The sequence below is a fragment of the Schistocerca cancellata genome, chromosome 4, assembly GCF_023864275.1.
Source record: "Schistocerca cancellata isolate TAMUIC-IGC-003103 chromosome 4, iqSchCanc2.1, whole genome shotgun sequence".
Classification (NCBI taxonomy): Eukaryota; Metazoa; Arthropoda; class Insecta; order Orthoptera; family Acrididae; genus Schistocerca; species Schistocerca cancellata.
In genome coordinates this window covers 282,026,805-282,044,624 of record NC_064629.1, presented here as the reverse complement: position 1 = coordinate 282,044,624, position 17,820 = coordinate 282,026,805, and the positions used below count along the sequence as shown (strand labels likewise).

General features: G+C 43.2%; 1 protein-coding gene across 1 annotated transcript in view; it reads left to right on the top strand.

The window, feature by feature from the left end:
• LOC126183546 (uncharacterized) overlaps positions 1-17,820 on the top strand; it is a 905,020-nt gene that overhangs the window by 833,971 nt on the left and 53,229 nt on the right. Inside the window, exon 9 of the mRNA XM_049925619.1 lies at positions 6,184-6,248. Within this exon, the coding sequence (XP_049781576.1) occupies positions 6,184-6,248 (65 nt within the window). The remainder of the gene's footprint in view (positions 1-6,183; positions 6,249-17,820) is intronic.

The following is a 17,820-nucleotide window of genomic DNA, read 5'->3' as shown; positions in this document are numbered from 1 at the left end:
CGTAGAAAATTGTGGCCTCATATAAAATCGCTAAGCAGATCTAAGGCTTCCATCTAGTCACGCGTTAACCAGGCTGTTGTGGCAGTAGAAGATAGCAGAAGTAAAGCCGAAGTTCTAAATTTCTCGTTTAAAAAAATTGTTCCCGCAGGAGTCTGTCGTTTGGCCATCGCCCGGCCTCCCGTACAGATGAGGTAGTAATAAGCCTCCCTGCTGTAAAGAAACAACTGAATGAGTTGAAAACAGATAAGTTCCCAGGTTCGAATGGAATGCCATTTCGGTTTTACAGAGAGTATTGTCCGGCGCTGGCGCTTTACTTAGCTTGCAGTTATCGCTAATCTCTGGCCCAACATAAAGTCCCAGGCGAATGGAATAAAAGCGCAGGTGACTCCTGTGTACAAGAAGGGTAAAAGATAAGACCTGCAAAATTACAGTCCAATATCTTTGACATAGGTCTGGCGCAGAATCCTTGGCATATTCTCAGTTCGAAAATAATAAGTTTTCTTGAGACGGAAAAGCTTCTGCCCACAAATCAGCACGGTTTTAGAAAGCAATTATCGAACAAAACTTAGCTTGTCATTTTCTCACATGATATCCTGCGAACCATGGTTGAATGACAACACGCATATTCCATATTCCTAGATTTCCGGAAAGCGTTTGACATGGTGCCTCACTGAAGACTGTTGAGAAAGGTACGAGCTACTACGACTAATTGCTGGTTCTGAATCCCCGTCCAACAAGAAACTTTATGCCACGTCATTTCAAGTTTAAACATAGGCACACCTTATTACTTCTGACAGAAACACATTTAAGATCTGTCGTGGTTAGTTAACCGGGAGAATAATTGCTGGATTGGAGTTCCGTGTGCCATTCCAGTACAAAAAATTTCGTCACGCAATTTTGAGTTGATACTTGCATTTTGAAATGGCATTTTTGGTAATAAATTTCATTTACAAGCGTTAAAGCAGTGTCATCTCTAATAACATGTTTTTCATATTTTCATCATCGTGGTATAAATTTACGTCTGGATGAATAACCACACGGGGCAGTTTTCTCCAGGGGTCTCTTGAAGTACCTATTTTGTACAGTCAAACGACTGTACCGAAAACAGAGCAGAAGACAGGCTGTTACGTTATTGGGGTTGCATACAAATCAGGCGGAACGTAGTTCAGGTTGTTTGGATACTTTTGAGCATGACAGTATATTCGGAAAAGCCGTATCTTATAAAACGAATCGGTTTGCAGATCCTTCTCCGAAAGTGAGCATGGTGCAAGTCTTGATTAAATAACAAGTTTCTCACGCAAAATACTCGAAAATGTTTTGCATTACAACGGAGGGGTGCATCAGTTTACCATCACCACGCTCCATATCCCCTGAACACGTTGTTCTATCACTGGAGAATACTGGACAGCCTCTCAGCCTTCCTTACTGGGTTCATCTTTCATGGCGGCTCGATATAGCAACATCCTATCCGCATTGTCTTTACCGGTATCAGGGATAATGAATTTTGCGCTTCACGTATCCACCGACAGCCAATGAGCTGAGTAAATGCGATGTAGTGAGTTAGAGGTCAAGAAGATTGGTAATCATTTCTCGAGGGGAAATTTTAGGAACGGTGCGATGTTATTTCGCAACTGGGATAATGTTCATACCATAATCAGAGAGAGACAAACGAAAGGGTTCAGTTATTCTGTAGTCAAATTGTCATGTTGTCACTCACTGCAGTCCATGAATGTAGAAAAGAAGTACATGTTTTGTATTGTATTCAGCGAAAGCCAAGGTGTAAAACATCGTTGGCACGGGAACATGGGATTTTCAGATGTGCATTACTATGGTATATTTTCATGGTGGCCTTAATTTTATTTTTTGTTACTGTGTGCGTGAAGTCTTTTATCACCCCACTAATGTCGCTTTAAAACATCTTACTAGGAGTTACAGCTAAGTGTAACCTAACATCATTTACGTTTTCCTTTTCGTACGGGTTGCTGATAAAAACGAATTCACGGAACATCATAGAAATGAGCACTGTCAGTAATAATAAACTTTAGAACTTGAAGATCGATAATAAACGGCACCGAGTAATTTTATCTCTGAGTCTCAAATGTCTATTGCTGTTTAGTTAATGGGATGACCTCTGTCCATTTACGATATGAATAACCGTGCATCAAGTTGTACCTCAACGGAAAACAAAAAACGCTGTACACCTAATCATTACTATTTCTGGAAGAGTTCTATCTGCTTTTTGTTACCGAAGGGCTAAAGAGAGATTCGGGCATCTACTTCCCTTTCACTCTGGCACAAAAACGCGAAGCACGCACCCGCCGGCGGCTGCGAAAGTTGTAAGGCCAGAAATGAAAACATACAGTCATTACCTATCTGCGTTTGTCGGCCTGCTGGATCGGCAAGAGACCAAAACCTCCAACTCAAAGCGCTGCTAAAGCGAACTCTTCTCTTTCAAAGCCTACGGTCTGTATGCAAAGGGCGCTAAGACCACACTGCAGCCCGCATTCTGCATAATACCGCAGGCGTGATCTCCGCTCTCTGGCCCCCTCACAACCCGAAGTTCCTTTACCTAGGGCTTCATTTCACTTCAGCGAAATCCCTAACCCAACAAACATTCAGTGGCACGCTATGTAGCCGTTTTTTGCCATTACCCATTACTAGTATTTCGTCCACCTCTGTGACTACTAATGAACACTTGTGTAGCGGTGCTCGGCCTAGAGGTACACGAATCTAATACTGGTGGTAAAAGAAAACTTATTTGCCCAGTATTGATTGGCAAGCGTAGAATAAATGATAGCGTAAAGTTCCTAATATCAAGACCTTGCTCGATTATCCTAATTAAATTCCAAATCTCTCAACAGTGTTTTATGACTTCTGACACTATTACTAGTGATCCGACATCATGCATAGACGTCGAAGTTGGCGGGCTTATTGGCCCTATTCGAGCTATATGCCCTGCACCAGGTTACAGCTTCTTCATTGTTTTTCGTCTTCATCACAACACGAACTTGACACTAGTTTCAGACTAGTGACAACGTTTCAGCACCTGACAGCGTTTGAAAGGGGCCTCATTGTGGGTCTCCATTTGGGCGGCTGATCGAATACTGATATATCCACATTTGTGGGGTCCTTTGAATGTGACAGTGGCCCGGTGATGAACTGCTTGGGCCGTGTAGGTAAGCATAGTCGTCGTCAAGGTTATGGTAGATCACGTCTGACCCCTAGGGAGGCCTGCTGTATTGTGTCTAAGCACATCGTAACTCCTCCACATCTACGCGTGCCATTCGAGAAAAGGTAATTGACTCCCTGCAACATTCTATGTCATCCGGCACCATTAGGGGGGACAATAGAAGCAGCCAGACTAGGGAATTACCATCCCAAACGTAGGCTGTTTTTAACACCAAAACAGACGGCTGGTAGGCGAGCACGGCGGTGACCTGAGAAGAAGTCTCGTTATTGCAAATTACTCCTGGAATAATGGTGTGGGGAGCCTTCAGGCATGACCGCAGGTCATGGTTGGTAGTGACTGGGGGAACTCAGACCCACAACGGTACATCACGGACACGCTACGTCCTCATGTGTTACCTCTTATGCGACAGCATTCTGATGCCATTTTTCAACAGGTCAATGCTCGTTCACACAACGCATGTGTCTCTGAGACCTGTCTGCGCGATGTTCAGATACTCCGGTGGCCAGCAAGATTACCAGATTTGGCGGCAACAGAACATGTGTGGGACCGGCTCGGACGTCAAGTCCGTCTCAGTGCCAGAATTCAGGATATCAAGAACCAGTTACAACGGTTGTGGAGTCCGCCCCCGGTAGCTGAGTGTTCAGCGCGTCAGACTGTCAATCCTAAGGGCCCCGGTTCGATTCACGGCTGGGTCGGAGATTTTCTCCGCTAAGGAACTGGGTGTTGTGTTGTCCTAACCATCATCATTTCATCCTCATCGACGCGCAAGTCGCCGAAGTGGCGTCATATCGAAAGACTTACACCCGGCAAACGGTCTACCCGACGGGAGAGCCTAGTTACACGACATTTACATTTATTTTACGGTTTTCCGAAGAAATTTATGAACACGCGAGGCAATACTGACCCTACGACTTATCTTAGAAGATAGGTCAAGGAAAGGCCAACCTACATTTATAGCATTTGTAGACTTAGAGGAAGCTTTCGACAATGTTGACTGGAATACTCTCTTTAAAATTCTGAAGGCAGCAGGGGTAGAATACAGGGAGCAAATGGCTATTCACAACTTCTACAGAAACCAGGCGGCAGTAACAACAGTCGAGGGGTATGGAAGGGAGGCAGTGGTTGAAAAGGGGGTGAGGCAGTGTTGTAGCCTATCCTCGATGTTATGCAGTATGCACACTGAAATTTTGGAAATTTGTGGTAAGTTCTATGGGACCAAACTGCTGAGGTCATCGGTCCCTAAGCTTACACACTAATTAATCTAACTTAAACTAACTTATGCTAAGGACAACACACACACCCATGCCCGGCCCGAGGGAGGACTCGAACCTCCGACGGGAGGAGTTGCTCGAACCGTGGCAAAGCGCCAAGACCGTGCGGCTACCTAGTGTACACTGAACAAGCAGTAAAAGAAACAAAAGACAAATTTGGAATAGGAATTAAAGTTCAGCGAGAAGAAATAAAAATGTTGAGGTTTGCCGATGACACTGTAATTCTAACAGAGACAGCAAAGGACTTCGAACAGCGATTGTATGAAATTGACAGCGTCTTGAAAGGAGGATATAAGATGAACATCAACAAAAGCAAAACAAGGACAATGGAATGTAGGAGAATTAAATTAGGTGTTTCTGAGGGAATCAGATTAGGAAACGAGACACTTAAGGCAGCAAAATAACGGATGGTGGGGGAAGTGAGAGGATATAAAATATAGGCTGGCAATGACTAGAAAAGCATTTCCGAAGAAGAGAAATTCTTTAAGTGTTAGGAAGTCCTTTCTGAAAGTATTTGTTTGCAGTGCAGCCATGTATGGGAGTGAAACGTGGACGATAAACGTTTTGGATAAAAAGAGAATAGAAGCTTTCGACACGTGGTGCTACAGAAGAATGCTGATGATTAGATGATTCGATCACTTAACTAATGAGGAAGTACTGAATAGGATTGGGGAGACAAGAAATTTGTGGCACACCTTGACCAAAAGGAGGAATCGGTTGATGGGACACTTTCTGAAACATCAAGGGATCACCAATTTAGTATTGGAGGGAAGTTTGTGGGGTAAAACTCGTAGAGGGGGACCAAGAGAATGATACAGTAAGCAGATTCAGAAAGATCTGGGTGGCAGTAGTTATTTGGAGATAAAGAGGCTCTCACAGGATAGAGTAGCATGGACGGCTGCATCAAACCAGTCTTCGGACTAAAGACCACAAAACAACAACTTATTCATTAGGTATCCCATCCACACATCTCATCTTCAGAATTCTTCTGTAGCACCACATTTCAGTAGCCGTTATTCTTTTCTTGTCTGAACTGCTTATCGCCCAAATTTCACTTACGTACGAGGAGACACTCCAAACAAATAGTTTCTGAAAATATTTCTAACATTTAAATTTGTAGTCGATGTTAATAACGTCATCTTTTTCAAAAATGCTTACCTTGCTATTGTCAGTCACCATTTTATATCCTCTCTACTTCGGTCAACCTCATTTGTTTTGTTGTACGAATAAAAGAAATCGTTTACCTCTTACAGGCTCTCATTTTGAACCTAATTCCCCAGCACCACCTAATTTTATTCGTATACATTCTATTACCCTTGTGTTACTTTTGTTAAATTTCGTCTTTTAACCTCTTTTCAAGACAGTATACATTCCTTTCAATTGCTCTCAAAATTTTGTAGCTGTCTCTGGTATAATTACAATATCGTCGGCAAACCTCAAAGTTTTAATTTCTTGTTCCTGAACTTCAGATCCCTTTCCAAATATCCCCGTTGTTTCCTTCACAACTGACTCAGTTTACATACATTATTGAAGATACCGCAGTCAAAATATTTGCCGGCTATTAAGAAAACATTTTTCGCATTTCCTATTGTGTACCTCCTGTGGCATCCAGTCATCCTGTTGTTCTGCGAGATAATTATGTACTTGCAATACTTTTATAGGTGGATTTGGTGGTATATTGGCTTATGACAACTAATAATAGCCCGTGTTTCTGTGTTGCAGCCAGAGCGGCTACATGTGTATGCAGTTCTACCGGAGGGACCCGCACGTCATTGAACTGCAGACAGGTGAGTACACAACAAGATTCCATATTTAAATGGAAGCTATTTAAATGGGAACTATAAGGAATCGTATCAGCTTCAGTCTCAATTTGAAGAATGGTTGGCAGTAATTCTTCTTCTGTACTCCTCTCAGTTCCCTGTTTATTTCATACGCCATATCGTCCTGGCATTACCAAAAATTTACTTGAATCATGATCTAGAATCTTATTCACTGTGAAGCGTTGAGAACTTGTCTGTAAATATTTTCTTCGTTAATAAAATACAAAGTACTTGTAACATCAGTGTAGTCGCGCAAAACATGCAGCGACACGTTTTGTTGCATATCATACACTGATAGCTAGCGAAGTGGCGCAGTATTGAAATACTGAAGTAGCTTACGGGAGAACGGCGGTTCAAATACCAGTCCGCTAATCCATATTGAAGTTTTCCACAGTTTTGCTAAATCGCCTAAGGGATAGATCCTTCGAAAAGGACACGTCCAGTTTCCTTCCCCATCTTTCCCAATCCGAACTTTCGCTCCATCTCTAATGACTTAGTTGTCGATGGAACGCTAAACCCTGGTCTTCCTACCTTCAGACTTTGATTCCGAGGTAGTTTTACTTGTTTCAGTACAGTTCTATATGGGAATCTCATGTAAATATCACAGTTTCGAGTTTAATAATGAATTCACTCAGTGTGTTGTGGATCAAGTCCTCTTGTTACAGGTGGTACAGCCTCTTCAATTGCACGTCGTTATTATATCAGGCCGTTAAACCTCTGCCCTTGTTTTCCTATCTGGGAAATTATCATCAGGAAACTGACTGACTTTCGATAACCAGTGTGACGTTTCTCCTTTCAGTTACATTCCACATCATTCGCTTTAGAATGCAGTTTAATGACATCAAGGAAATTATACGCTGTTAGCACATCATTGCTGGACATGAGAGCTGCGGTTACATGCTCTTATAGCTGAGATATTCGCCTAGAAGAATAGGATCCTCATAAACCCAGTTCCAGATATAGTAGCTATTTATGATATCGGAATGAAATTAAAATATACATCGCTAAAAACAAGGGGGTGAAGGAACTGTAATCTTTATCTTTCCTGGTTACTGTGCCCGACGAAAATTTAACATGATTTGGTTTATAGTTCAGTTGGACTTCTTGTAAGACCAGAAATTTGTATAGCTTTAGCCGTTTTGTCACAGCCTTTTGCACTGTTAACTTCTGACTATGTTATAGCCCGAATTCGGATAGATTTGATGGTATATGAAGGTGACCTATATTCTTTTTTAATTTTTTAAAAATTCGTTGTGTTCAACGAAGACAGCATTTGAATGTATGTAGCACTTCTTTTCCATCAAGCTTTTGGTTGTTAGTTATGGTTCGAAATTATGTTCTGTGTTGAAAGGTATCTTAATGTATGCCAGTTTCCTTTTGTATTTCTGTTAATCTGTTGTTTTCGTTTCTACTGGGATAACGCGAAGTTAAGAACTTTTTAGGTAGCTTCTTGTATTTATTCTATGTAAGCGACCATAAAATTTCAGTCGCTATTTCGGGATTCTATCTGCGATTTTTCACTAGCTACGTAGACTTCCTTTAATTTCTTCATCATCTAAATCACATTTTCACATTTTTTCTCTAAGATGTATCTAAAATTTTTCTTTCATGTTTTTCGATTTTTTTTATTTAAGATACGCCTCTAATTATTGCAGTTTCAGATGTATAAAATGTTTCTATTTTAACAGCTAAATTATAATGTAGTAGTTTATCACTTTGAAACTGGATTTTTTTATTACATCTGCCCAAGTTGAATTTGTTTGCTCATTGTAATTTTTCAGTTATTCCTTCGTTAACTTCCCAATTTACCAATGCCGGATAAATAATCTCACCGAAATATTTGAACTTGTCTTTCCCTGTGAGGTACCATGTTCCCAATTTCTTGAAAGTATTCGACCCAACTTTGCAGAAAATGTTCTGAACTGGATCCTTATACATCTAAATCTATATCTACATCATTACTCCGAAATTCACAATTAAGTGACTGGTAGAGAGTCCATCGAACAACCTTCAAGTTATTTCTCTACCGTTCCACTCTCGAACAGCGTGCGGGAAAAACGAACACTTAAAATTTTGCTTGTGAGTTCTGGTTTCTCTTATTTTATTATGATGGCCCTTTCTCCATATGTAGGTAGACGGCAACAATATATTATCGCACTCTGAGGAGAAAACTGGTGACTGAAATTTCATCAGAAGATCCTGCTGCAACGAAAAACGCCTTTGTTTTAGTGATTGCCATCCAAATTCGAGGATCATATACGTGGCCGTGGCATATCTCTCTTATTTCGCGATAATACAAAACGAGCTGTCCTTCTGATACGGATCTCCACCATAGAGCAGTACTCCACAAGATGGCGGACAAGCGTGATGTAAACAGTCTCTCTAGTAGACGTTGAATTTTGTAAGTGTTCGGCCAATAAATCGCAGTCTCTGGTTTGCTTTCCCCACAACATTATCTATGTTATCATTCCAGTTCACGTATTCGTAATCTTAATCCATAAGTACGAGGGTCGTTCACTAAGTAATGCCCCACATTTTTTTCTCAGAACATATCTACTTTAAGAGTCACAATTTGGAGACAATATACATCAACATGTCTTGTCCATGTCTATTTTTCTACGTAGTCTCCATCACATTCTACGGCCGTACGCCAACGTTGTGGAAGAGCATAAGAGCATGTATTCCTGCTGGTAAAAGCTCTTGTCCTGTAGGCGTAGCCATGTTTTCACTGCATGACTGACACTCTCGTCATCTTCTAAGTCTGTTCCCTGTAGAGAATCTTTAAGCGGCCCAAAGAGATGGAAGTCCGAGGGTCTTGACTGTATGGTGCATGAGGCAATGACGTCCAACCGAATTTGGTGATGTGTTCTCGGGTTCTCAGATATGTGTGTGGGCGTGCATTATCGTGTTGGAGTAAGATTTCTGCTGGATTCTTGTCCGATCGAACACGTCGGAAACGGTTCTTGAGTTTATTCAGAGTCTTCAAGTATGCCTATGAATTGATGGTTGATCCTCTTGCCATCCCATCCACGAGAATGACGCCATCACAATCCCAGAGGGCTGTCACCATGACCTTCCCGGCAGAGGGGGTTGTCTTGAATTCCTTCTTTTGTTGTGCCACATCATGGACTGCCTTTTTGTTTCCGGTGCAAAGTGGTGCACCCAGATTTCGTCCCCCGTAACGATCCGTGACAGAAAGGCCTCTCTCTCTCCGTCAGTCTCAAAACGTTCCAATAATTCAGATGAAACGGCCTTTCTTTGAATCTTGTGGTCCGCTGTGAACATTCGTGGAACCCATCGTGAGCATCTCTTTGAATATCCGAGAATCTCGATCATTGCAGACGCACTTACAATGCTGGCCGACAACTGTAGCATGTCTGTAGCAGTGGCTGTGACAGGACGTCCTGAGCATGGCTGATCATGGAGCTCTGTTTCTGCATTTCCTGAAGATGTAACTTTCTTTACCCATCGCCCAACTGTATCCTATCAATTGCAGCATCGCCATACACCGCACTCCAACGTTTAAGGATGTTCACCACGGTTTCTTTTTCTGCACATAAGAATTCAATAACAGCACGCTGCTTGTAACGTGAGTCGTATGTAGACGTTATTTTGACGCTGTACTACGGCTCTGCCATCTGCCAGAACGGTTCGAAACACCGGCACACAGAAAAAAACATCAAATGTGAAGAACCAACAAGGATGTTTTTGTATGTATGTTAATGGCTTTAAAAATGGGGCAAGCCTTTACATATGTGCGATTTATCGTGTAACCGAAATTTAGCGGATTCCTTTTAGTACTCATGAGGATGACCTCTCATCTTCCATTAACATTATTTAAAGTCAACTGCTGCTTTTTGCACCATACAGATACTTAGTCTAAATCATTTTTCACTTGGTTTTGATCATCTGATGCCTTAACGGGACAGTAAATGATAGCATCACCTGCAAACACTCTAAGGGGGCTGCTCCGAGCGAGATGGCGAAGCGGTTAGCACACTGGACTCGCATTCGGGAGGACGACGGTTCGATCCCGCATCCGGCCATCCTGATTTAGGTTTTCCGTGATTTCCCTGATCGCTTCAGGCAAATGCCGGGATGGTTCCTTTGAAAGGTCACGGCCGACTTCCTTCCCGAAACCGATGAAACCGATGACCTCGCAGTTTGTTCTCCTCCCCCAAATCAACCCAATCCCTAGGGCTGCTCAGGTTGTCTCCTACATCGTTTATGTACATCAGGAACAACAGAGGGCCTATAACACTTCTCTGGGGGACGCCAGATATTATTTCTCTTTTACTCGATGACTTTCTGTCAGTTACTACGAAGTGTGGCTTTTTGACAGGAAATCACTAAACCAGTCACACGACTGAGACGATACTCCATAGGCACGCACTTTGATTCGAGGTCGCTTGTGAGGAACGGTGTCAAAAACCTTCTGGAAATCTAAAATTATAGTATCAATTTGAAAGCCCCGATCGATAGCACTCATAATTTCTTGAGAATGAAGAGCTAGTTGTGTTCCACAATAAGGATATTTTATGAATCGGTGTTGGCTGTTTGCCAATAAATCATTTTCCTCGACGTAATTCATAATGTTTGAACACAGTACAGGTTCGAAAATCCTACTGCAAATCGACGTTAGTCATATGGGTACACAGTATATGTTCGAAAATTCTACTGCAAATGGACATTAGTCTTATGGGTCTGTAATTCACTGAATTACTCCTGTTTCTTTCTTGGATACTGGCGTGACTTGTGCGACTACCCAGTCTTCGGTACGGATCTTTCGACGAGCGAGTGATTGCATGTGATGGCTAAGTATGGAGCTATCGTGTCAGCATACTCTGAAAGAAACACGACTGGTATACAATCAGGATTGGAGGCCTTACCTTTAGTAGCTTCTGCAACAGTGTTCTAGCTTGTTTTGTGTACCATGGGGGATCAGTACCATCTGTCATTAATTTATTTCGTGTATCTCTCTTTATTATCATCGATACTATTTCTCTGAATTCAAACCACATCTGGTCTCCGCTTACATAGTCAGACTGGAAGGAGTGGAGACTGTCTCTTAGGAAAGCTCAAGCGAATTCTGCTTTTTTAAATAGATGCATCTTGCGTTTATTTGTGGTGTATTTGGATGTTATAGCATTCAGTCTCGCTACAATAACCTTGTGGTCACTAATTCCTGTATCCCTCATCTTGCTCCCTATTCGCTCACGATTATGTGTTGCTAAGAGGTCAAGTATGTCTTCGCAACCATTTACTATTCGAACGGGTCTCTGTACTTATTGTTCAAAATAATTTTCTGAGAAGCCATTCATTACGATTTCGTCCTACCACCGGCTTTATACATGTATTTTCGCCAACATTTCTGGAGTAGATGTAAGTCACCACCAACTATAATTGTATGAGTGGGGTACGTATTTCAGATGATGCTCCAGTTTTCCTTGAACTGTTCAGCAAGTGTATCATCTTTGTCGGGGGTTAATAAGAGGAACCAATTATTAATTGCTTCCGGCTCTCAGGTACAACGCATACCGATAATAACTCACTGGAACTATCTACTTCAGTTTCACTACAAGATAAACTACTTCTGACGGCAATAAACACTCCACCACTAACTATATTTAATCTATATTTTCTGAACACGGTTATTCCTTTGTAAAAATTTCGGTTGAAATTATTTTCGGCCTTAGCTAGCTTTCCATACCTATAATAATTTGAGCTTCAAGGCTTTCTGTTAGCCCTTGGAGCTCTGATTTACAACTACAAAACCAATTGTTGCTAGGTCTACCTTCGTACTGTGTTTTCCCCGGACCCTTTTAGACTGGCACCCTTTTCTGTAGTTTCCCGAGACCGTCTAACCCAAACAGCCGCCCAGTTTCTTCCCCATACCTCCCGCTACCCGTGTAGCCGTTTCCTGTGTGTAGTGTACCTCTATCCTTTTAAGCGGAGCCTGGAAACCAACCACCCTAAAGGTGCAAGTCGAGGGATCAGCAGCGTACTCGGTCACAGAACCGTCTGATTCTCTGTCTCAGACCCTCTACTCGGTTCTGCACCAAAGGACCACAGTCGGTTCTGTCGACAATGCTACAGATGGTGAGCTCCGCCTTCATGTCGGAATAAAGACTGGCAGTCTTTGCCACTTCAGTAGCCGCCCGAAACCACAGGGAATCCCTTACGACCCAAAGCGACAGACATTATTAGTATCGACGTGAGGCACCACCTGCAGTTGGCTGCACCCAGTGCTCTTCATGGTATCCAGAAGCAGCCTTTCCGCATCTGGGATGACTTCTCTCAGTATACACACAGAGTGCACACTGGATTCCTTCCCCTCCTTGGCAGCCATATCCCCATATTACGCATCTGAGGCTGCAACTGGCTTAGGGACTTTTGTCAGCCACAGAGAGCGCCCGAAACCTCTTCGTCAGACGACTCAGGGAGGCCCTCCAAAGCCCCCCCCCCCCCCCCCCCCAAGAAAGCCTTTCGCTGCCTGTCACACCTTGGAATGACCTTCCCCATTCAATCATGGGTGAGGGGTGAACGTCAGTGCGGGCAGTACCCGACGCAGCCACAATAATGTACCGATCAGGGGACACGTGAGGCATGCTGCACGTTCCTTGGATCCCCACGTCCGGCCCTTCACAGTGATGCTCATTGGCAACAGGTGCAAGCTGTGTGGCTAAAGCTACACTGCCTTGAGCTATGGGCGATGGATCATCTACTCAGCTCGCATCTGAATACAGCAGTCACAGCTCCTGTCCATACTAAAGATGGTGGAAATGTACTCTCAAATAGTAACGACACAGATAACTGAAGACAAGTCGCTCCTATTTGAAGCTCGTAAAAATAATTCACAAAAAATGTTGTACTTGCACTATCTGTTGCAGGAACGTACGGAGCTATCTCTGTGACGGTCTAACTGACTCTGATCTATTCTAACTAAAACAAACAAAGGCCTGTTCAATACGACGAGTACGGTACACGGCTATTAAAACGGAAGAAACTGCTCAGTAAGTGCTCAAACACGCAAGAAATTTAAAAATCAAGATAGTAACCACGCAAACAACTGAAAATAAGTCGCTCCTGTATACAACTCGTAAAAATAATATACAAACTGACGCTGTAATTGCCTTCAAATGGTTCAAATGGCTCTGAGCACTGGGACTTAACATCTGTGGTCATGAGTCTCCTAGAACTTAGAGCTACTTAAACCTAACTAACCTAAGGACATCACACACACCCATGCCCGAGGCAGGATTCGAACCTGCGACCGTAGCGGTCACGCGGTTCCAGACTGAAGCGCCTAGAACCGCACGGCCACACCCTCCGGCTGTAATTGCCTTCGAAGTTTCGACTGTATAGATGATGAATTGCAACGGAGGGATGGGCGTCCTCAGAAATTCATCCCAGATGTGACAGGGTTTCTAAAATCTCCAGTACTGATGTAACTAATTTGATGAGTTTGAGAGAACGTATACATCTGAATGACTAAGTTTTTCAAGAAACAGAAAACTTTTCGTATCTTGAACGATACACGTCTTTCTTTTTACACCAGTGAACATAAAAATTCATTGAAATTCGTGCACGATGTATACGTAGTACAATTTACACGTTGTATAATGTTCAGCTACTTCAATAGAGCCGGCCAGTGTGGCCGAGCGGGTCTATGCGCTTCAGTCTGGAACCGCACGACCGCTACGGTCGCAGGTTCGAATCCTGCCTCCGGCATGGATGTGTGTGATGTCCTTAGGTTAGTTAGGTTTAAGTAGTTCTAAGTTCTAGGCGACTGATGACCTCAGAAGTTAAGTCCCATAGTGCTCAGAGCCAGTTGAACCATTTTTTTACTTCAGTAGAACGATACATTGATACACGCTCCCGGCCCACGCCTCTCAGCACATACCGCTAGGCAGCGACGCTGCGCGTGCCGTCGCGCTCTGCGTTGGGGCATTTGGGGGGAAGGGCACACAACACGAGCCATGCTTACCCGAACAGGCAGACATGTGAAACCAGCACGGAGAATTTCGTTTCTTACGACTTGAGCTGATACATAGCCCCATCTTCAAAGCTCGCTATTTTTAATGTCCTCTCCAAATGAATGAAGGGTATACAGGGCTGTAAATTGCATACAAAAAGTCCTCGTTTGTGGTGCTTCGCTCGTTAGCATGAGGAAGCGTGTTTCCAATCGAAAATTTTCTTTTCTTGCAAAATTATTCTCTGGATACTAATTTATGGACACATAGTACCTTTATGAGAAACTTGTATGTTTCACTAAAATAGACATGCCGCAAAATTTTTCTGCCCGTAAACTTTTGAAGTTAGTTTATCCATCGGTAATGACCTAGCTGTCAAAAAGGATGAGAGCAGTACGCGTAATACGCAGCAACTTGGCAACACTGCGATGAATTAGTGTGTGTGTGTGTGTGTGTGTGTGTGTGTGTGTGTGAGTGAGTGAGTGTGAGTGTGAGGGAGTGCGCGCGCGCCCTGCGCGGCCGTTTTCAGCGGTGTAGGTGCGCTGTGGCCCTCTCCCATTTATTAGCTGCTCTTTTTCAGACATCACTGCCTACCCATCGATGACAATGAGAGGTTTCCCGAGGTCCTACTTCTGTCGTGTTTATTTTCGTGAGCCGAAAAAAAAGCCGTTCTACATTCAGTGCTTTTGGATAACCACTTGTGCGAGTTAATTAATAAAAAGCCTTTAGGGGCTTCATAGGCTCTTCAACGACCGCTTTGAAATATTATATTTACTCGCGTGGCTGCACCGTTGAGCGTCCGTGTACTCCAACCAACTTTATTAATTTTGCCGCCTCTCCTCGGGATATTGCATAATCAGTGGTTAACGATTAATGATACGCCATTAGAATCGGTTTTACGGAGCAAATATCTGTGTCCGGCCGCAGAAATTATGTAAAATGAAACCACGTAATGACTATAAAATTTAAATCGAATCTGAGATGCGTTGCATATGTATGAATTGTTGCTCACTCTGTTAGCAGCCATAACACCCTGCATGGATATCGTGAAAATACGCATATACAGTAGTTTAGTTGAAGCAGTAACAGTTCATCAAATCGTCAGTAAAATCAGGTCTGGCGACAGTGCAGCAAACAACACCCATTACGCACATTATGTTGAAGACTTCCATTTGATAGAAAAATCTTTAAATGCGACCCATTGGAAGCAGCGATCCATAGACTGAAAATGATTTAGAACTGCAACATAGAACGTAAAAATGGTACATGAAGCTCCTATCAGTTACATTCTCGTTAGCTCGAATCGTATCTCCTAGCATTCCGATCCAGGTGATGCAGGGGTTTGAGCGCTAGTCTCCCAGTTGGGAGGGCACCTGTTCGATGCCTCGTCTGGCAATCTAGATTTGTGTTTATTGTGGTTTCCCTAAATCGATGAGCCGGCCGGAGTGGCCGAGCGGTTCTGGACGCTACAGTCTGGAACCGCGCGACCGCTACGGTCGCAGGTTCGAATCCTGCCTCGGGCATGGACGTGTGTGATGTCCTTAGGTTAGTTAGGTTTAAGTAGTTCTATGTCCTAGGGGACTGATGACCTCACAAGTTAAATCCCATAGTGCTCAGAACCATTTCACACCATCCACCATTGCACGTCGACCATATTTACTGTAAACAGTCAGTTTTGAGTCTGTCTGTGTGAGCTATTGAACTAAAAATGTAGTCAATCATACAAAATCCCCAGACTTGACGCGACAAGAAAACCAAGAATATTTTATACCAGGACGTCGTCCAGTCAAGTGAATCTCTGTTCTCCAGAAACGATAAAGCTATATTTTTATAGCGAAACCTACTTTCTATAAAACATATGATGCTGTTTATGTTTTTACTTACGCGTGTATGTTCCGTCGTCTATGTTCCAAACTGTCCTGTTTTTATTTCTGTGACAAGACAGCACTGTTTTGAATGATATCGAATATTATTTTAAAGTTAAATATCTCCGTTCCTATTTCTCACCTCCAAGCGTATCACTGACAGACTTTACGGATTGACAATGTATCGTCGACGAAGTAACGATGAAGCATAAACTAATGTTTATACCGAGAATTTGGCAAGAGAAATTGTAGTGGTCATGCAGTACTGTTTTAGGAGAGATAAATATTTTTATTGTTGCAGATAGTGGATCTATGAAAAACTAAATTTATTTCGCAGATGCGAATTAAAGTAATGAACGTCATTCCTGTAAATTTCCTAAATTTTTGGTCGCACCGGAACAGTAAAGATATAAATGTTTCCATATTGAAAATACTTGCAATATATCCCCACTTTAGCTACTCTTGCAGATAATTTCTCGAACGAATGTACGGCGTTCCAGGCCGATTTGCAGAATTCGGACGAGAAAAAAAAATACATTTGTACGCGGAGAGTCAACTTCAGCACGAGCGGCAACTTAACACTCTGGGTGGAATAACGTTTTATGATCTTCCCCAAAGAGAAATACGAGGGTAATCCCAAAAGTAAAGTCTCCTATTTTTTTTATAAGTACAGAACTCTGTTTGTGTAGCAGTTGGTCACACTGTTATAAAGAGAGTTTCACGCGCTGTGTAAACATGCGCACGCCGCGCTGAGGCGCTCAGTCTTGGTTTGGCAGCCGTTGAGAATGGAGCTCCCGTTGGATATTACCACTAAGTGCGAATTCCGCGGAGTTATTCGGTTTTTGAAAGCAAAGGGCACTGCGCCGATTGAAATCCATCGCCAATTGACGGAAATGTATGGTGAGTCGTGCATGGGTGTCAAAAATGTTCGTAAGTGGTGTAGAGAGTTTCCAACTGGTCGGACCGAAATTCACGACCAACAAAGGAGCGGGAGACCGTAAATTTCTGAGGAGACAGTGTTGAAGGGTGAGCAGAGTATGCGTGAAGATCGGCGGATCACCCTGGATGATCTCTGCACGTTGGTTCCTGAGGTTTCCCGAATCACCGAATTTTGACGGAAACATTGAACTACCGGAAGATGTGCGCAAGATGGGTGCCACGCATGCTGACTGAGGACCACATGCGGCAACGAGTTGGTGCTTACCGCGCATTTCTTCAAAAAAATGTCTCTGAGCACTATGGGACTTAACATTTGAGGTCATAGTCCCCTAGAACTTAGAACTACTTAAACCTAACCAACCTAAGGACATCACACACATCCATGCCCGAGGCAGGATTCGGACCTGCGACCGTAACGGTCGCGTGGTTCCAGACTGAAGCGCCAAGAACCGCTCGGACACACCGGCCGGCTCGCATTTCTTCACCGCTGTGCAGCGGAACAGGACAACTTTCTGGACTCAACTGTCACAGGTGACGAAACCTTGGCATACCACTATACACCTGAGACCAAGCAACAATCACGCCAGTGGCGGCATCCTTCTTCGCCAAAGCCACAGAAATTCAAACAAACACAGTCTGCCGGTAAAATCATGAAAACCGTTTTTTGGGATCGGAAAGAGGTATTGCTGATCGACTTTATGCCCAGTGGGACCAAAATTAACGCTGACAGGTACTGTGAGACTCTGAAAGAACTCGAACGGG